Raw genomic sequence first — 20662 nt, forward strand, 5'->3', positions numbered from 1 at the left:
TGTTCATGTATGAATGTACCAACATCAATCTGGACTCACAGATAACGGTTTCCTCCCAGGCTGTAACTGTCATATGTGGTGTTGCTCAGAGACTGGCTTTCGCCGCTCAGACAACATGCCAGTGTGAGCCATGGGGCTTCTGTCTGGTCTCACAGAGCCCTGAGTTTGGTTTTGCCTGCCTGCCTCCCGGGATTGCCTTTCCACTGCAGCCTCTAGTCATCCTGGTCGAGAATGAGGCTGTTAGAACTCTGTGCTTCCTGGATCCAGTCAGGGGTGTGGAGCCTGACTGTCCCTGAAAAGATGTCTTATGCAGCCTCTGGGTGACAGAAGCCATGTTCCCCATTGCTAACATCTTTTATTAGTATGGTACACTGCTAATGAACCCAGAGTGAGCGTGAACCAGCTACTAACCAGAGTCCACACTGCCCAGGTTTCCTTAGTTTTAGTCACGTCCTGTTGCTGTCACAGGCTCTCACCCTGGATTGCACACTGAAATCAGGTGCCTCGGGCAGTGACAGCATGTGAGGGCCTTTGGAGTATGCCTCACAACTAGAGTAAGCCTGAAGCTTTCTCAGGAGTAGACTATAATGTTCTTAAAAATGAGAAAAAATCTTGACTAAATTAAGCAAAATGGTTAAGAGGTAAGAACACATGCTGAATGCCCAGTGGTGTAGATGGAGGACAGATACCACCAATACAGAGCACAGTCCACAGCCAAGTCAGGCAAAGTTTACCCCACTTTCTGGTCTTCAGAGGAGCCACTTCCTTCATTTACATCATTATTAAATCCAAAATTGCATTTGAAAGCAGAGAGAAAAATAGGTAATTTGTGGTTAAGGAGAAAAAGCAAAAACAAAAACAACCCAACTCAGCCCAAACAAAGAACCCCCCCCCCCCCCCCCCCCACCCCAAAGCAGCTTTGTTCAGAGAGAGTCAGACGTCTAGACTTAGGCCCTTCTGGGTCTGAGCTCCAAGTCTCTCCCTCTCCCTTGAAACAACACCCCCTTTTACTTCTGCATCTTGCACATCACCACTAGAGGCACCCTGACTGGTCTTTGAGGACCTGGTCCCCCAAGTGGAGAGAGGTCACCTACTTTCTGCACTGTGTGTTAGCCCAGTACTGCTGTCCAAAGGAGCTGTCAGAATGCAGGCCAGTAGGCAGTGAGTTCCCTACAGTGTGATGTAAAAGAAAGGTTAGTAAGTCTGCGAGATGTACCGGCTAAGCTTAAATACACACTATGGTAGGCCCTAAATGGGATTCTAGGCAGATGGGATTTCTCTTTCTAAAACTGGACATGATGTCCTAGCAACATGGACTCAGTGACGTGATGCCCTGCCCCATGTAGCCCCATGCAGCCAGAGTGGACTCAATTTAATTCAAGTTTCAGGAGTCTAGTTGGAACCTATCTGTCTGCCTGTCTGTGACACCCCCTACCCCCCTGCCCCCCGTAAATGCATTGGAATCACACTAGAATATCCTCGAAAGAAACATGGACTTCAGGAAGGTGTTCTCAAGGAGTCCCACTGTGTCTTTGCACACACTGGGTGCTCTTGTTTGTGGTCTATCAGATCCTTTCAGTAGTGGCCTGAACAGTGACACCCTGCTCCCAGAATGGCCACTTAAATAGCAAATGTTTTGTAGTCAGGGAGTTTCAGATGTCAGACCCTGACACAAGACAAATCCTGGACTCAATGGCAGGTCCTCGTAAAAGAGAGAAGAGTTGAAAGAGATCCAGAGAGGAACATGGAGACAGTGCTGAACGCCAAGGACTGTCAGCAATCAGCAGAAGCAGAGAGGGGGTGGTGGGACAGAAGAAGGAGGGGTGCAGACAGACAAAGAGCTAGGCAGAGAGGGATGGATGCACCTGGGAAAAATTCTCCAGCCTCTAGGGCTGCTGATAACTTACATCAGACTTGTGGCCTTCAAAACTGTGGGAGAAGACGTTTCTGCTGTTCACTAAAGATTGGCGACAGAGGCCGCAGGACACTAACATACCTTCAAAGATCAGTTCAAAGAGCACTTCCTCCTGCAGCCTCTTGCAATGGACTGAATTGCTGCTGTTGTGACATGTCCATTAGTGCTTTACGAGCAGTTGCCCGGGAGCCCTCACAAGTCCACTGCATTTATAGGCCTGGGTCTTCCTAAGACTGGAGACTGTACAGAGCAGCGAGCATGGCTCATTCACTCATCTTTACATCCAGCATGCAGCGAGTTCTTGTACATGTTGGACACAAGCCACCACTGGCCACTGAAAATGCATAGATCACATGTGACAGGGGCAAGCAGAGATCTGGGTCCTCTGCCCATCCTGTCAGACACAAGCAAAAGCTTCCAGTAGCCAAAAGGGAAGGCTGGGCTCCTGCACCTTGTCCTGACCTCCACACAAGCACTGTGGCACGGGTGGACCCTGCCGCAAGGACTGATGGGAAGCTACACAGAAGAGAAGTAAACACACTTTCTTCTCAGTATATGCCTTTACAACATTAGGTTATCAGAGAGAGAGTTGAGGGCGGGCATCACTGAAATAATGACCATATGGAAACAGCCCTGTGATTTTCTTTAAAAAACACATCAGTGTTCTAAAGCTTAATAAGTTGTAAGTATACTTATACTGAAGCTATTTTCTAATTCTGGTAAGAAACATGGAATTATGATTGCAGAAACAATTTAAAATGTTTATCCTATCTATCTATCTATCTATCTATCTATCTATCTACCTATCTACCTACCTACCTACCTATCTACCTACCTATCTACCTACCTACCTACCTATCTACCTATCTATCTATCTATCTATCTATCTATCTATCTATCTATCTACCTACCTACCTACCTACCTACCTATCTAATTACCATTTGCACGTATGTGTGTGTGCATGCATGTGTTCACTGGTGTGCCAATGGAAGCTACAGGAGGGTGTAGAGCATTTTCTCTTATGACTCTGCTTATCTGCCTCCTCACTGCCTTGACAGGAGGAACCCAAAGCTCACCAATACAGCTAGGCTAGATCTGCTCATCTCCACCTCCTAGCCTGGGGTTACAAGCATGTACAGTCATGCCTGGCCTGTTGTGTGGGTGCTGGGGATTTGAACTCAGGCCCTCCTGTTTGGACAGCAAGCCCTCTTACCTACCAAGCCATCTCACCAGCACACTATATATTCTAAAAATTCTGAAGACTGCCAAACTAGACAAATCCAAGTTCCAGTGGCCCTCAAAGTATCATAAATTATTAATATTTTTCCCAAACCCACTTCCACAGATCTTTAATTTAGAAAGTGCAAAAATGTGTACACTGCTTCATCTTTTTGGTCTCAATAGTATGAAGATGAAGAGGACAGTCACTGTACTGCACTGCTTGTACTTGAAGCAGAGGCATGAAGAGATGATCAGAACAGCAGGCACCAGAATGGGGGCTAAGGGAATAATGGCTTCCTAGTGAGCTTTACTCAAGCTTAAAGGCAGGATGGTCCATGACACAAGACTCAGAACCAGGCTCAGCGTCTTGTGCTGGAGATAATGCCTACTGATTAATTTACTACTGTGATAGATAACTGCCAGTGGACAGGGTCTAGAATGTCTACAGGGATTCGCTGGATCAGGTTAACTGAGGAGGGAGCACCCACCCGCACGTGTGCAGCAGCAGTTCCTGGGCGAGGAGCTGAGACTGTATAAGGAGGAGAGAGGGAGCCAAGCTTTCATCCCTCTCTGATCCTGACCCAGGATGACACATGACCATCCTTCTCACTCCTAATGTCACGATGTACTGTGTCCCCTTCAACTGTGAACCCAGTAAGCCTTTCTCCCGTTAACTTGCTTCTGTCACAGCGATGAGAAAATAGCAAATACAACTAATAACTACCAACTGGGCAGCACCACCAGGAACCGCTGGCCTCAGGCCGGGAGCAGCCAGCCGTAAGTGAGGCTGTGGTTCCAGGAAGTCTGTTCGGGTCCTGGCTGCCCTGTCCCAAATCTCACCAAGACAGTTCTAGTACTTTGTTTAAAGTCCTGGAACTACTAAACAGGAGGAAAAGCACCCCAATCTAAATCGGACTCATTCTCTTAGTGACTGCGGCACTAACTGTAGAAGCATTTAAACGGTGGGTCATCTGTTCAAACTTCAAAGCTAGGGTCGCCAATAAGACCAAAGGGCACACAGCCAAGACACCAAGTGTGTGTGTGCATCTTGAGGTCACAGGTCACACAGGTCAGACTCCTTCTCTCTTCCCTTAGCAGAACACACCTCATTCCTACAAAGAAAAGCTCTGGAAGACCCTCCTTCACACAGACTCTGCCAGTAAGGGGCACGTCCTGCCTGAGGGATTGCCTATGACTTGTCTCATCACCGGACACAGCAGGCTCGGAGTGCACAGATGCATGGAGGTGCAACCTCATCTCAGAGAGACTTGGTACCTCCCACTCTCCTCCACTTCTCTACTTCATTCACCGTTACCAAAGTCAGCTCTCCCTCACCCGCACAGTGCTTTCAATACAAATAGCTCTGGTTTTTATTCTCATGAGAATCAATCAGCTGAAGTACTCCAGGCTATGTGTGAGTGTGAAGGCTAAAACTCCAAATCCCTGGAACAATATTTAGAGAAAATGAAGTCTCTTGGAGCCTGAGATTTAATATCAAAGAAATGCGAGTGACCCTGTACTGGCTGGTTTTGTGTGTCAACTTGACACAGGCTTGAGTTATCACAGAGAAAGGAGCTTCAGTTGGGGAAGTGAGATCCAACTGTAAGGCATTTTCTCAATTAGTGATCAAGTGGGGAGAGCCCCTTGTGGGTGGTGCCATCTCTGGGCTGGTAGTCTTGGGTCCTATAAGAGAACAGGCTGAGCAAGCCAGGGGAAGCAAGCCAGTAAAGAACATCCCTCCATGGCCTCTGCATCAGCTCCTGCTTCCTGACCTGTTTGAGTTCCAGTCCTGACTTCCTTGGTGATGAACAGCAGTATGGAAATGTAAGCTGAATAAACCCTTTCCTCCCCAACTTGCTTCTTGGTCATGATGTTTGTGCAGGAATAGAAACCCTGACTAAGACAAATTGGTACCAGCATAGTGGGGTATTCCTGTGACAACCTGACCATGTTTTGGGGAGGACTGTGGAAGGACTTTGGAACTTTGGGCTAGAAGATCTATTCGGTGTTAAGAACTCTGTGGGATTTTGTGTTGGAGCTTGGAAGATAATGTTGAACAGTGCAGAAGATGGAGGCCTGGCTTGTGAAATTTCAGAGGGAAGATTAAAGACTCTTTTCAGGGCCATTGCTAGTTTGATTGTGAAGATTCTGTGGTTCTGGTTAGCTGGGACTGAAGAATCAGCTGTGATTAACAAGATACCAGAACCACTAGAGTGAAACCTTTGCATTTCTGGGACTATTGATGCTGGTTAGCTGGAGCTAAGAAATTAGCGGTGATTAAGAAGAGACCAGCATCATTGAATTGACATCTTCTGGGAAGTGTTTTTTTGAGAGCACAGAGGCTGTGTTCCAGAGATAGCCACGGTTGTACCTTGTGCTGTGGNTGGACTTGGTAATGTGTAAGAGTCACCCAGGTGGTACTGGTTTTGAAGGCATGAAGGGGTCACGCAGAGCAGCTGAGGCTCAGCACTGTGAGAGGCCATGGAAGGTCATTGGTGAAGGTGTAGCCTCAGTTGCAATTGATGGCCCAGGACTGAAGGGGTCATGCAAAGGAGTTGAGGCTTGGTACCATGAAGAGAGCCTATGAGAGGCTGTTGGTGAAGTCTAGTTACATCGGAAGACATCAGTGTTTGGAGATGCCAGAACCATGAGATGACCACCAAGAACAGCAGCAGCAGTGGANTATAGGCAGCTGAAGCCTAGAAGACAACGTGTGTGCTACAAAGGACAGGGCTGGAGAAGTGACCCAAGCCCTTGGAGGAGCCCAGAAGATCATGAGTTGGATCCCAGACATTGGACAGCTGGAGTTTAATTTTTGCTTTTGATTGTGACTGTGCCCTGATATTTTTCACTCTTGAAGGAAGAAAATATTTTAGTAGATCCCACAGTTAAGAGACTTTTAATTGTAAAAAGACTTTGGATTTTAAAAGATATTGGATATTTTAAAAGGATTGAACTTTTAATATGTAAAGACTGTGGGACACTTAAAGTTATTTAGATATTGGGGATGAATAAGAATGTAAGGGTTGAGGCTTAATAGTGATGTGTTTGTGTGTCAAGTTGACAAGGGGTCAATTGTACTGGCTGGTTTTGTGTGACACAGGCTGGAGTTATCACAGAGAAAGGAGCTTCAGTTGGGGAATTGCCTACATGAGATTCAGATGTAAGGCATTTTCTCAATTAGTGATCAAGTGGGGAGGGCCCCTTGTGGGTGGTACCATCTCTGGGCTGGTAGTCTTGGGTTCTATAAGAGAGCAGGCTGAGCAAGCCGGGGGAAGCAAGCCAGTAAAGAACATCCCTCCATGGCCTCTGCGTCAGCTCCTGCTTTCTGACCTGCTTGAGTTCCAGTCCTGACTTCCTTGGTGATGAACAGCAATATGGTATGGAAGTGTAAGCTGAATAAGCCATTTCCTCCCCAACTTGCTTCTTGGTCATGATGTTTGTGCAGGAATAGAAACCCTGACTAAGAGAGACCCCATAGGGCAATAAGATACTTAGTGAAGTTCTGTCTGGCTTAGACGTGCAAGCCTGTTCTTTTTTACTTTCTTCCTCTATGCAATGGAAATGGGGCGATCTGCTTCTTATGGTCATTTTAAAGACTAGGTTAAGTGTACAGGGCTTAGCAAGAGAAGAGGGAAGGAGAACCATTGAGGGGGGGGGAGAGAATATGAACGAATAACCCTTGAGAAGAAGACAGAGTTTTGGTGGAGTTGGTGTGTGTGCACACAGGTGTGGGCTCAAGGTGGCAAAGGACTTTAAAGTGGGCTGGAGGGATGCTGCAAGGAGGAAGAAGGAAGCAGAGGGAGGGAGGGAGGCAGGAGTGGACCCCAAGAACAGGCGAGCGTGCTCATGGAAAGCTTCTAGCAAGGTGCAGAGAGAGGATGCAGAGGACTGGACTGGCAGGAACACTATGGGTGATAGTGCCAATCTTGGGCAGGTGATCCTGGGTTGTATAAAAATGGAGGCTGAGCAAGGCCATTCCTTTATGGGCTCTGCCTCCAGGTTCCTTCCCTGACTTTTCCCTGACTTCACTCAGTGAAGGCATGCCGCCTGGGTTTTGTAAGATAAAATACTCCCTTTCCTTCACAGGCTGCTTTTGGTCCCCAGACAAGCACATCTCTGCAGCTTGCTCTGTCTCCTTCAATCCTTCATACGTGTTCCATGACCAACCTCACCTACTCTTGGGGTCCCTCCTGCTTCTTTCCATCCTTTCCTTCTAGGACAGAAAGAAAGAGAAGTGGCGAGGTCGGGAAGGGGAAGAAGAGATCAGGAAGGCAAGAAGACTGTAGGAATCATGGCTGGTCTTGATAGCTAGCGACCTGTGAAGGACAGAGGCCTGGCCAGAGAGGTGTGCTGGACATCCTTAGACACTAAAGTTTCGTGGTAAGGAAACCAAATGCTGGCCAGTATGAATACGTCGGGCCAGAGCCAGGGGTGAGCACTCTCTTAGGTGAGGACCAGTGTGAAGGTAAGTAGGCCTCGTATAGAGTCACAGGAACATTTGGTTTCTTCCATTCAGTTAGGAAGGGTGACTGCATGGAGCTGTGAGTCACACCGTGTTATACTGGCTGCAAAGGGAAGAGAAAGAACCACAGAGGGTATCTACAACCAGCTATGGTGGGGAACCCACCAGGGACCAAGCCGCCTCTCCAGCTATGCCGTAGAGATTAGGGATGAGCGTTGAGAAGAGGGCACGGCAACTCTGTGGACGCCAGGTTAAGATGGGGATGAGGGCTGATGCTGGCCACTGGATTGGGGGAAGATAAGTTTCTGCCAACCTTGGCAAGTTTGGATGCGGGGCAGAATTGGGGTAAAGAATAAAGAGGAGACCATGGTAATCTTCTGAAAGGAAGATGACCTCAGATTGGCCTCCAACATGGGCTTGACTCTAGGGGAGTCTCTGGAATGTTATATGCCATCTTAAAGAGGGCACTTTACCTCTTCTTCGCCCCCCCCACCCCCCCCGTGACAGGCTTTCTCTGTGTATCTCTGGCTGTCCTGGAACTCACTCTGTAGACCAGGTTGGCCTTGAACTCAGAAATCCACCTGCCTCTGCCTCCCAAGTGCTGGGATGAAAGGCACCACTGCCAGGCTCACCTCTTTTCTTCTGACTTTGCTCTTCTATGACCCAGGGTGTGTGTGTGTGTGTGTGTGTGTGTGTGGGTGGGTGGGTGTGGGGTGTAATGCTTTGTGCCTTAGGGTTATCTGAGATTCAGCATAGTTCCACAGTATATGCTAGTAGTCATCAAAAGATCTAGGAGAAGAGAAGATTAAAAATGCTTCCAATTTTTTCCAGTGCTGCTGGACAATCAACACCGTTCCTGTTTACACCTGACAGGTGAAGCTGGAAGCCACAAAGGTCAGAGACAGGCCCATAGACTCTGGCCAGTGGGATGGAGTTCCATTTGGATAGTGATGGGGCCTGGACCCTGGTGGGGTGCCTATAAAGTAGAAAGACAGTCTTCTGGAGGGAAGTTCACGAGTCCCTAGCAGAGTGATGGGAGGTGCTACCTTGGTTCCTAATGACTTTCTAGTTGGTTCCATGCACTTGCAAAGGCTGGTGATATGTCCCACTTCTTGCTATCCAAACACACTATGCACTTTCCTGTTTGTTTAAACCAGTCAGGGATTTTCTTTTTTTCTTTTTTTCTTTTTAGGTAACACGACCTTTTCCTGTCTGTCTTAGCCTGATTTTGCTTCTTGGACAAAATACACAGCTATTTACTTGGCTCATGATTTTGGTAGTGGGAAGACCCTAAGGAGCATAGTGTTCATGTGTGCTGAGTGTCCTACTGGCTGTGTCATAACGGGGGGCGGGGGGGGGGAGCATCACACAGCAGCCGGTACAAGAGGGTGTGGCTCTATGGACAGAGAGGAAGCCAGAGAGCGGGGAGGCTGGCTTCATCCTTTCCAGGATGCCTAGGAAGAACCAATCAATACCTGGGAGATGATACATCTCCTTTCCACGTTACACGGGTACTAAAATTTCATTCCAGAAACTTCGGGGGGGTGGGCAGCAGACACCTTCCAAAGCACAGTCTACAGGACAACTCCTGTACCTTCTTAAGCCTAGGACACCATTAGGATATGTTTGAACCTGACTTTGGATATACTAAAACATGTGGCAATATGTTAAATACAGGGTAAGCTGGGCAGGAAATTTTCTACTACAGATATTTCATACAATCTTAATTATTCTTGTGGTCAAGAATCAATCTATCCCTGGCCTATAAACCCAGCCAGAGAAGGTCAGAGTTCAGAGAGCACAGACAAACCTTCTGAACCTGTCACTTTGACACGTCTACCACCAGAGGTCAGCACCCCTCATGTCACAGCCAACAACAGGCAGGCTGACTCTGCAGAGGCTCACTCTTAAAAGCTCCGAGATTCTAGTGAGAAGGAAAGGCTTCATAGCCTCTCAGTGCCTCCCTGAATTCCCCATCCTCATGAAAATTTAATACCACATAGAAACTGCACCTGTTCATGTATGGTGATACCACGGAGGGCCAGACTGCTGCAATGCCCGAGGTGTGCCATCTCCACAGAGAACCCATCTTCACTCCCTTTAGGCAATTCCCTCCCACCAGGTAAGAATAGTGGGCACAGTTTTTTGTTTTCTTTCCCCTCTTTTTTTTCTTTTTTTTGTACACTGGTTATTGGATGCTCTGGAGTCTGATTTCCAAGCAGGAATGGAAAGCAAGCGAGTGGTTACCAAGTGCCAGGCCTGTGTTTGGCAGATACAACCCATAATGATGGGAATACTAAAACAAAGCTTCAGGAGCTCTGTGGATTACCCAAGGAAAGGCAGCCAAGTCTTCACAGGACAGGGCCTGAACTCTGAGATGTTTTACTTTCCCACAGAGTGGTCCCTGCTCGCTCGCTCTCTCTTCTCTCTCTCTCTCTCTCTCTCTCTCTCTCTCTCTCTCTGTGTGTGTGTGTGTGTGTGTATTCATGTAAGCATGCACGTTTGGGTGCATGTGTGGCTAAGGGACAGAGGTGGCTACTGGATGTCTTTTTCCATTGCTCTCCACCTTAGTTTTTGAGATAGGCTCTTACGGTGAATCTTGGCAATTCGTCTAGTCTGGTTGGCCAGTAAGCTCCAGAGATCTGCCTGTCTACGCTTCGCAGTGTGCAGGGATTACAAACCTATATTACCATGATTATATATTACCAGGTTTATTATATGTGGGTGCTGGGGATTGAGTTTAGATCCTCATTTTTTTGCTGTCTAGTTTTTTTTTTGTTTGTTTGTTTGTTTTGTCTACCTGACACCAGCTGGAGTTACCTGGGAAGAGGGAACCTAAATTGAGAAAATACCTCTATCATACTGGCCTTTAGGCAAGTCTGTGGGGTATTTTCTCAGTTAGTGATAAATGTGGGAGGGCCAGCCTGCTGTGGGTGGAGCCTTTTCTGGGCCCCTGTATCCTTGCTTCTCAGGTGATACAAGAAAGCAGGCAGAGCGAGTCATAGGGAGCAAGCCAGTAAGTGGCATTGTTCCATGGCCTCTGCCTCAGCTCCTGCATCCAGGCTCCTGCCCTGACTTTCCTTCATGATGAACTACAAGCTGTGGGGTGAGAGATCCTTTCTTCCCTAAGTTGCTTTTAGTCATGGGGATTGTTATAGAGGCAGGAAGCAAACTACAACACCACGCTGAAGCAGCAAACATAACCATGTGAGCTATCACACACCAGCTCCTTCCTTATTTCTGATCACCCTGGACTCAGTTAGCCCAGCTTCCCACAGCAAGACTGTGTGAGTGAGGTCTGGAATCCGCCCATGGAGAACTGTGAGGGCGGGAGGGAACCCAGAGTGCTGGTGTTGGGACAGATGACGAAGGTGAGGAGAAACCAATCAGCAAGGGCAGATGGGGAACACCACTGCCGCAAGTCACATTAACCCTGAACTTCTCTACAGGTCTAGACTGTGGGGACAACAGGCTGGGAGCCAGGAATGGACCTCAAGCCTACGAGAGCGTCCAAGCTGGTGAATAGTAAGGGTTCTGGCAGGCTGAACTGCGGGGCATGCAACTGCAGGGGGATGATCTTTATTAACAGTTGAGGGTATGTCCAGGTTCACACCTGGCCAAGAAATAAATTCAAGGCAATTAGGATAGATAAACACAAACAGGAAAATGATGTGACAGGCCCCAGAGTTTAAACCCATAAAGCGATGGCCCTGGTCTCACGGCTTTGTGCTCATCAGACCACTGAATTCTCAGGGCATATAAAGCAAGTATGGACATTTAAGGTGGCCGCTGGGATTAGAAGGAGACACCAGCAGAGCAGAACAGGGGGACGAGGGACAGGCACACAGACGGAGAGCTTCAGAGAAAAGATGAGATGCGGGGTGCACCTTGCAGCTGTGGCAAGATGGGTGGGAGGCAGAAACGGTGGGTGATTGACGGACAGGCAGAGCACCAAGAGGAGCAGGGCTTGCTGTGCTACGTCTGGGAGCCAAAGTCGGCCCATTTCACAAATCCGTTTTCTTAGATCCCAGCTCTACTACTGTGTTTGGCCTTGGCCTTGGGCTGCTGTCTTGCAAAGCAGGGGGTGTGGGGAGGGGGCGGGCAAACTGGGTGGACCCATGACCTGGAGCCTCACTCTTTAAGGGAAGCCTGTGAAACAACGGAGAGAAGGCACACCAGGGCTGGGCAGCAGGAAGCACTGGGGGCTCAGAAAGGCACTGAGAAGATCCAAGCCTAGCTGATGCAGCCAGGAGAGCAGTGATTGGGGCAGCTCAGGGTAACACTGGCCCCGACCTTGCTGTGCCAGCCTCCCTCCCTCCCTCCCCTCTTCTTTCCTCCAGCTTTACTAATGCCTTTGAACCTTCTGATGATTGGAACAGAGTTGAAATTTATTAGAAAATAGAAAAACAGCTTTGGTACAACACTACCAGTCATCATGTACGTCCCTGAATAACAATGTTCATCTCTAGGTCATGCCTCCAGATGTGTAATTGAAGATACTAACTGGGTAAGAAGGAAGGTTACCCAAGGGTAACCGGGGCACGCTCAGTCCGGACCTACTCTGTGGAGGGCTAGCACCAGCTCCCGGGATACGGAAAGGGGTGGTATCTCACTGTTGCAACTTCTTTCTCCCCTTCAAACAAGTAGCTTTTCTGAGTTTCAGATGAATGAACAATTTAAAGTTCCAGGGGAACAAAGCGCTGTTCTGGATGATTCCAAGCCAGCACCACTCCCTCTTCCAGTTCAGCTTCACAGTAAATGTTTAATGTTCTGCCTTCTTAGAAATCTAGAAACATTTGACAGGGTTATTTGTGAGGTTCAGCCTAAAGGTAATGCCAGTAATACAGATAAAAATAGTCGGGTGAAAGGGGGCGCTCCTTTTTAACATTTTTTTTATTTTTAACACGGTTGCTCTCACACTGCACGTTCGCAGGCTACCCAGAGGTGAAGGGTGGGCACACAGCGAACTTTGAGAAACGCACATAATATGAATCTCAAGGAAAGAGAAAAGCCACGAAATCTATACTAAGCGGAATCCCCATGTTAAGATTCACCAAGAAAAGCCTTTCAGAGTCTGTGGATTTTGGCTAATGGCACTTAATGAAAGTAACATTTACAAAGCCCTGACTACAGGTTCTCACTGAATGCCACGGTTCAGGTGATCTCACGGAACCCTCAAAAAGCACTAGGGCATTAGCTCGATGATAGACAAGAGGAAACTAAGGCGCAGAGAACTCATGTCACTTGTCTGGGGGCCTGCCAGCCAAGTAAGAGATGGATGTGAATGTGAGTCTGGGTTCTCCCACATAAAGCTCCAGTCTGGGAGGTCTCACTTCAGTCTCTACAGGTTTAGACATCCCGTCACACAAAGCGGGCAGCCCGCAGCCACTACCTGCTGTGCAATATAGGAACACCAAGAGATTAGGAGGTGCATCCAAATGAGGACGCAGACTTATCTTTTGACAGGACAAACCACAAACAAAGCTCAGGAAAATTCGGAAATGCACCATTTGTTAATAACGAAGACATTTCTATAGATGCGTTATCCTTAGGCCAACACATCTGAAGTGCTATAGCGAAGCTACAACAGGCCTAATGCTATCAGGGTAGCACTCCCCAGCTGGCTGAGCATGCTTACTTAAGTAATTGCCTGAACATCAATGAGCAGGGGTATTAAAGTAAAGTTGGCACAAGGGACAGCACCCACACAGCGCATTCTTTGTTCCAGGCCCTTCATTTTGTCAGTACTTTTGGAAAAAGGAGCAGCTCCCAAATAAATCATGGAAGTACAGGAGGATGCATAAGGCCTTTTATCGTCTCCAAATGGTCATGCATCTATGTAAAGTTCGTTTTCGACTTCCCCGTTTAAATGTTAGCAGCCTCAAAATAAGATCCGGGCTATTTACCTGTAAGCAGATATTATTTAAAAATAGGGCAGGAAGAAGAATCACCAGGAGAGGAGACAGAATGGTCAAGTGTGAGGGGGTCGCTTGGTCTCAAACCAGTTCAACGAGCCACTTCGGGTTTGCCGATTTAACTTTACCCATTTGAGGGGGAGGAGGGAAGGGAGACACACCCTACTGGAGGTATTTCCACAAATACAGATAAGGGAACTGGTTTGTTATTTGAACGCATGGGCTGTCCATATGATTCCAGGGTATCCTCCGGGCGCGCGGTGACATGCACAATTAGGGCTGCATGACACCTGGCTCTCGCTCGAGTTCGGGTACGGAGGACAAAAGGGCCGTCCCTTGGAGCGCGCGGGCGGGCGGCCGCTCCCGGGATCCGGACTGCGTCCCCCAGAACCCGGCTGCGTCCCTTGGAGCAGAGCTGCATTCCTCGGAGCCACACTGCTTCCCTGAGAACCGGACTGCATCCCCGGAGCGAGGCTGTGTCCCCGGGAACTGGGCTCCATCCCCAGAACCAGGCTGCAACCCCAGAACAGGGCTGCATCCCCAGGAACCCGGCTGCTTCCCCGAGGCCGGGTGCTTTCCTCAGAGCAGGACTGCGTCCCCGGGAACCGGGCTGCATCCCGGGAGCTCCATGTTTCCCCGGAGTGGGCTGCAGTCCCGATGCCCGCCGCCGGCAGCGCAGGGCGCGGGTCGCGCACTCACCTTCCTCCTGGAACTCCAGCTTCTCCAGCATGCCGGCTTCCGCGGGTCCCGGGGCCGCCGCCAGCGCCGCCTGAGGGGGAGGAGGAGGAGGACACCGATCAGCATGGGCCGCGGCGCTCGGGCTTCTCGCCTCGAGAGGAGGGGCCTGCAGCGGCGGGGGGCGCGCGCGGCGGCGGCGGGAGCGCGCGGCAGGCCAGGGTGGAGCGCGTCCCCGCCCAGGCCGGGCAGCCGCAGGTGGGCCGCGATGGCACGCTCTGCTCCCCCCTGCGCCTTTGGTACGGCCCGCGAGCAAGCAAGCGTGGGAAGGGGGAGCGGCGGCCCCAGCGCTTCGCCGGCCGCGCGCGCCAGCGGACACGCGCGTCCTCGCGCAGGTGTGGGTCCATGGGCACCCTCGGCGGGTGCGTGCCTCCCTCTTGGGGCCCCGCACCGGCGGCGAACCGCTCCCTTAAAAGGAGAGGCCGCCTCCGGGGCCGCGCTTCGCCCGCGCTTTCGCGCGCTCGCCACTCCCTCCCCCCCCCCCGGTCCCCCCTCCGCGGCGGATCTCTTAACTGGCTTCCTCCGTTCTCAGCTCGCTCTTTCCTCACCGCCGCTGCTTGCTGCCAGAAGTTCACACAATTTAAATCTGGCCCCGGGCACGCCCGTCACCCTGGACTTGGGTATCTGAGACTTCCCTATCACCAACTCGGGTTGGCAGGCAGCAAGGCTGGCAGCCGTCTGCTGCCGGGAAGGGCCCCCGAGGCTGCCGATGGCCAGCACCTGCCTGGCTACGGGCCTGGGAGGGAACTTGTCAATTTTACAAGCCCAGAAGCAGGAAGTAGAGACCTCTTTAGTAGCCTTAGCTGCTGGGTCAATTCCTAAATCTAAAGTGTCCCCTCTCAAAAAAAAAAAAAAAACTGGGTCAAAAAAAAAAAAAAAAAAAAAAAAAAAAAGTTTTGTTAAGATGTTTTGTGATAAAAATTATGCAGTTTGTCATGCTTTGTAGTGAAAAAAACCTGAACATTCTAAGTTTAGGAGTACAGTTTCAGAGCTCTGTCTTACCCAACCAAGAGCCAGGGATAAAAGGCAGATTGGAAAAGAGGGTTTGAGGTTGGGGGAAGAATGTGGGTGGGGGATGAGGGAGGAGGAGGGGAGGGTGGAATATGACCAAAGTACATTGTATGTTGGGGGTGGAGAGGTGGTTCAGTGGTTAGGAGCACTTGCTGCACCCACATGGCAGCACACAGCTGTCTGGAACTCCAGTTCCAGGGATCTGATGCCCCCTCTGGCTTTCAGAGGCACTGCGTGCAGAAGGTATACACATATACATACAGGCAAACACATAAAATATAAAAAATTCTTTAAAAAACATATTGTATGCATGTATGAAGTTCTCAAAGAAGAATAAATTAAAATATTAAAACACTACTTGGGAAGAAAGAAATGAAACTATCCGAATTGTAGGCTATTCATGTATAAAATCCCAAAGACTGGAAACAAACAAAACTCCTACAATCAGGAAGATCAGCGAGGTCATAGGATCAAGACACTGCATCTGATATAGTAAAAACAAATGTGTGGAAGCTGGTATCAAAATACCATCTTGGCAAAGAAAGGTAATATATTAAACACAGGAAGCCACATAAAGAGTTTATATCTAAAAACTGCACAGTGCGTGAGGTGAATGCAGAGGTAATCAAGGGGGAGGGGTGCCCCACATTCAGGGGTTGGAAGAGCTAGCATAATGTCAGTTAGCCACCAAGGTCATCGCTGGGTTTCTTTCAATTCCTGTCAAAATCCCAGGAATTCTGTTTCATAGACACAGATAAGCTGATTTTAAAGCGCACACTGGAAGGCGCAAGCTTTGGAATATCTAGACTGAAGCGGGAGGGGTCCCAGTCCTCACTGCAGTTTAAAGCCTGCAGTGAGGACTGGAGAGAGGGCTCAGTGGCGGAGGACCCAGCACTCTCCTGTACCCCGTCCCTGGAGTACATCTGCCTGCAACCCCAGGCTCCGGGCCTTCTGGCCCCTGCATCTGCGGCTCAAATCCAGAGAGACACATAATGCACACAAATTACAAAACAATAAAAGCAGGCTGGGTGTGGTGGCGCATGCCTTTCATCCCAGCACTGGGGAGGCAGGAGCAGGCGGATCTTTGTGAGTACAAGAACAGTCTGGTCTTCAGAGCTAGCTCCAGGGCAGCCAGGGTTACCCCAATTAAACTCTGTTTCAACAGCCCCCCCCCCCAAAGAAGACAAGATGACTCTGTCTCAAAAAACCCAACCAACCAAAGCAAATCTTTTTTTTTTTTAAGCTTACAGTATAGTTGCAGTAATCAGGACTATGTGATATTAGCGGAGAAACAGCTATAATTGCCAACAGCACACCAGGAATGCATCCAAGCAAATACATGAACCTAAGCTTTGATAAATGCAAGAAGGTGCACTCCTAACTACTAGTGGGCACTGGTTATCAACCATCAGAGCAAACGAAAGCGGACAACCCAAACTATCCCAGTGTTATTCAACAATGAGCTCAAACTGGGTCATGGTCTCAAAATGTGAACCTTTTAGGAAAACAATTGGGACCTAGGATTAAGCAAAGAGGCTCAGATGGAAAACATTCTCCATAAGAGGGAAAATTTGATAAATTAAACCTACAAAGTGGGAGAAAATATTTGCAAACCACATAGTCAACAAATGACTAGTGTCTTGAATATAAAAGGATACTGAAAACCCAGAAAAGCTGGTTGGGACGCAGACAGAAGGAATGGAGAGACAATTCACCAGGATTGGGTGGTACAGAGCGGGCAATAAGTACACAGAAGAGGGTCATACAAATCCACTGCACGTGCTGTCAAAACACACCCATTAGAATGAAGTAAACACTGAAACAGGGTCCAGTGCTGGTGAGGATGGAACGAAACAGAACCCGTCTGCACTGCTGGGGTGGATGAGAAACAGAGAGGGATGGAGACACAGCCTGGCAGTTAAGAATGCTTGCAGCTCATCTGCAGAAGACCTGAGTTCTCAAGTCAGGCAGCTCACAGTTGCCTGTAATTCTGGCTCCAGGGGATCTGACACCTCTGGCCTCTGAGGGCACCTGCACACATGTGCACCTAATTAAAAATAAATTTGAAAAAAAAATCCAGAATAAAAAAGTGCTCAGAAAACCACCTTGCCGGTTTCCTCTGAAGCTGCACAGTTACACATCAGGTGTTTTCCTGAGTATTTACCCCAGGGCAACAACAGACACACCAAAAGCTATACAAGGAAGATGTTCACAGCAGCTGCTTTTCTAGAGCCTCAACTGGGAATTACAGATACCATTCGATGGCTGACTGATTAAAACACAGCAAACCATCTATGCATGGCACATCATGCTAAAACTTTAAAAGGTCCACCAATCATTTGTACAAAAACTTGGGCAAACCGGGCATGGTAATGCACATCTTTGATCTTAGCATTTAGGAGGCAAAGGTAGATGGATCTCTACCAGTTCTAGACCAGCCTCGTCTACATAATGAGGTCCATGCCAGCCAGAGTTACACGGTGAGGCCTTGTCTCAAATAAAATTTGGACAAGTTTCCAAGGAATTGTACTAAGTGAAATTAAAGCCATTTCTAAGGGTCATACGTCGATTTCATGTTTCTAAGATGGCACACTCATAGAAATGACAATTGGGATTAATAAATGTATTTATTTGGAAAAACAACTCACACTGAAGTGCAGTGGTTTTCTGTGTATTGAGAGTCCGGCAACCACGTTTACATCTTTGCACCATGCCAAAGGGAAACTGCACATCCATTACCTTACCTCTTGCTGCCTGCTCACTTCCACCATGGGGCTAATCCACTTTTATCTCTATTGGTCCCTACCCAGATGTCAGACTCATGGGGTTATCTGTAGTGTTGTCTTTTGTCGATGCTTTCTGAAATTTCCTTTGCTACTGTTGAGTAGTCTCCCACCGTGCAGATCTCACACCTAGACCATCATCCCTCAGCTGATGAACTTTTCGTTTAGGTGGTTCCCACCTTTTGGCTGTTACAAACATTCATGCTCATATGTCTCTGTGGACATGGATTTTCATTTTGGGAGGTTAAATACCCAGGAATAGAGTTGCTGGGTCATATTCTACTGGCTACTTCATGTTTAACATTTGAGGAACAGCGGACTGGGTTACTCCATGGCTGTGGCACTGGTTAGCAGTACACGAGGATCCAGCTTCCATTAAAGACACATGACTCCAGTGTATCTTGCAAGTGTACCTAAACCTTCTGTTAGCGCAAGAGATCAAGGTTGGTGATAACTGGGTAAGTGTTGACTAGTCTCACTGACTAGTCTCACAGGTCAGATTTTGCCGCCTTGTTCTTGTGGTGATGTCGGTAATGTTTTTAAAAATCTCATACTCTTTTTTTAAAGCTTATTTTTATTTTTATGAGTTTTGCCTTAAAATGTGTATGTGCACTATGAGTGCGCCTGGTGTCCGTGTCTGCAGGTGCCAGGCAAGGCTCTGGATTTCCCAGAAGAGGATTTGAGGAAGGTTGTCAGCAACCATGTGTGTGTTGGGAGCTGACTCAGGGTCCTCTGAAAGAACAGCGTACCCTTTTATCTGCTGAGTCATCTCTCCAGTGCCCCCTTTCTGGGCCCTTCCTGATCATCTCCGTCACCTTGCATCCTGATGAGCTGATCTGGGAAGACGAACATGGGCAGGAGACAGAGGCAGGGGCTGTGTTCCCTACAAAGTGATCCTCAATAAGAGAACAGAAACTGCGCCCACCCAGCTCCTGTGCCCACTGTTCCCTCGACACTGGATACATGGCCTGAAATGTAAGCATTTCTATGTAATAGGCTGGTGAAATCAAATTTATGGTCATGGGTTTTTTTTACTTGGCAAGAAAACACATTTCTCAGAAAGATAGCGATGGAGCAGTAGGAAAAGACATGAAATATTGTTCTATCACACTGTCCTCTTCAAGGACCTCCAAAGCTCTTAGACACCTGCAGGAATACCTACAGGGTCTAAAGAAGGCCAATCCATGGGCAGAAACAATTTAAAGTTGGTGGTCCCCAGTTGCCCTTCTATGGCAACATTTTCTTAGAGTCTCAGCAGACTTTTTGCCAGACTTAATTTTAGCTGCTCTGGGCAGGGAGAGAAAGCAGGGCAGGGAAGAGGGGAAGGAAGGGCTCAGTGTCACCCCCACACGAAAAGAGGGGTGTGTGCTCACCCACCAGAGTCGGTCAGGACCTGGGTTTGGAATTAGAAAAACCAGACAAACCATGCACCCCAAAATTTCCTGACAGTCAATCTGAGGCCAATTCTCCCAGAGGAACTGCATGGTTCTTCTGGTGACAGAGAGGCATGGTGTTCTGCCTTGCTTCCGTGTGACCACAGGAGACCTTTCTACCCGTATGCCTTCTGCCTCTTCAGTCAGTCTGAGGCTCCAGGGCTCTAGTGTGGTGAGAGGAATAATTTGCTCTGCAAAAATCTAATGATTCTACTGAAGGGATGCCTGCAAGAGATGCAGCCATTACAAACGTGGCATCCTGGCTGATGCAAAGTGCTGAATTACTAACAGCTGTCACGTAACTGTGCCTGAGGAAGGAGAAAGAGAGTATTCTGAATAACTCGGAAGGAAAAGCTTCACCCGGATGGGTAATCATACAAGAAAAGGAGCTGCTCAATAATTGAGTCACTGAACCAAAGTCCCTGCGCATGCCTCTGCGTGACTCTGACCGCCAGAGCGTCCTCCCTGGGGTCCAGATGACACTTGCTTCTCTCTCCCTCATGCCTTCTCTAAACAGCTGCCTCACACTTCTGTGTACAATGTGCTAGCATGGAGCTAACCTGGGTCGCACCTGTTCCTGAAGCCGTGAGTGCTGCCCAACACAAAATCCCAATGCATCAAACAGTATGAGATTTGTTGTTCTTGTAGTCAGAGATCGATATGTAGCCCTGGCTGGCCTGGACTTGGTATGTAGATCTTGAACTCATAAAGACCTACCTGCCTCTGCCTCCTGAGCGCTGGAATTAAAGGTGTTGTCCCACCAAGTGTGGCTTTTGTTGTTGCTGCCGTTGTTTTGTAACTCAGTTGCTGGTTGATGATGGCATCTGACTCATTGGCCCGGTCAGTCAGACACTCCTGCTTGTTCCTGGGGTAGGCCAAGTGCTTAGGCAGGGTAGCAATGACACAGGATCTGCTCTTCTTCCCCATTACTGGGATGAGCCCCGCCTGCTCCTTTAAGACCTGTCTTTACCAGGAAGCCTCTTCCGTTTCTTCTCTCCCAGCTTCCTGAGGTGATCTAAATGCGAATGGCCCCTAGAGGTTCATAGGTTTGGATGTTGGTTTCCAGTTAGTGGAACTTTTTGAAAAGGATTAAGAGATGTGGCCTGTTGGAGCAGGTATGACTTTGTTGGAGGAGATATGTCACTGGGGGTGGGCTTAGGCCCAGTGCTGCTTCCTACAGATC

At 48.6% G+C, this 20662-nt stretch overlaps 1 protein-coding gene and 1 long non-coding RNA gene across 8 annotated transcripts in view; one reads left to right on the top strand and one right to left on the bottom strand.

The window, feature by feature from the left end:
- Window positions 1-20662, bottom strand: part of Prkag2 (protein kinase AMP-activated non-catalytic subunit gamma 2) — a 243123-nt gene that overhangs the window by 29205 nt on the left and 193256 nt on the right. For 4 of the 6 annotated variants that reach the window (XM_021161710.2, XM_021161709.2, XM_021161711.2 and 1 more), the window contains one exon: window positions 14217-14286. In XM_021161710.2, coding sequence (XP_021017369.1) covers window positions 14217-14286 — 70 coding nt within the window. Of the gene's footprint in view, window positions 1-14216; window positions 14287-14765; window positions 14980-20662 lie in introns of those variants that run through there. The other 2 variants (XM_029477173.1, XM_029477172.1) reach the window with 2 other exon arrangements.
- LOC110293867 lies at window positions 9664-12109 on the top strand. Of its 2 annotated transcripts, none has more exons than XR_003836685.1 (4): window positions 9664-9724; window positions 10652-10708; window positions 11052-11120; window positions 11943-12109. It is a non-coding gene; the product is annotated as an uncharacterized LOC110293867 (long non-coding RNA). The 2 variants fall into 2 exon arrangements; XR_003836684.1 differs by lacking the exon at window positions 11943-12109 and adding an exon at window positions 11746-11805.

The sequence above is a fragment of the Mus caroli genome, chromosome 5, assembly GCF_900094665.2.
Source record: "Mus caroli chromosome 5, CAROLI_EIJ_v1.1, whole genome shotgun sequence".
NCBI lineage: Eukaryota > Metazoa > Chordata > Mammalia > Rodentia > Muridae > Mus > Mus caroli.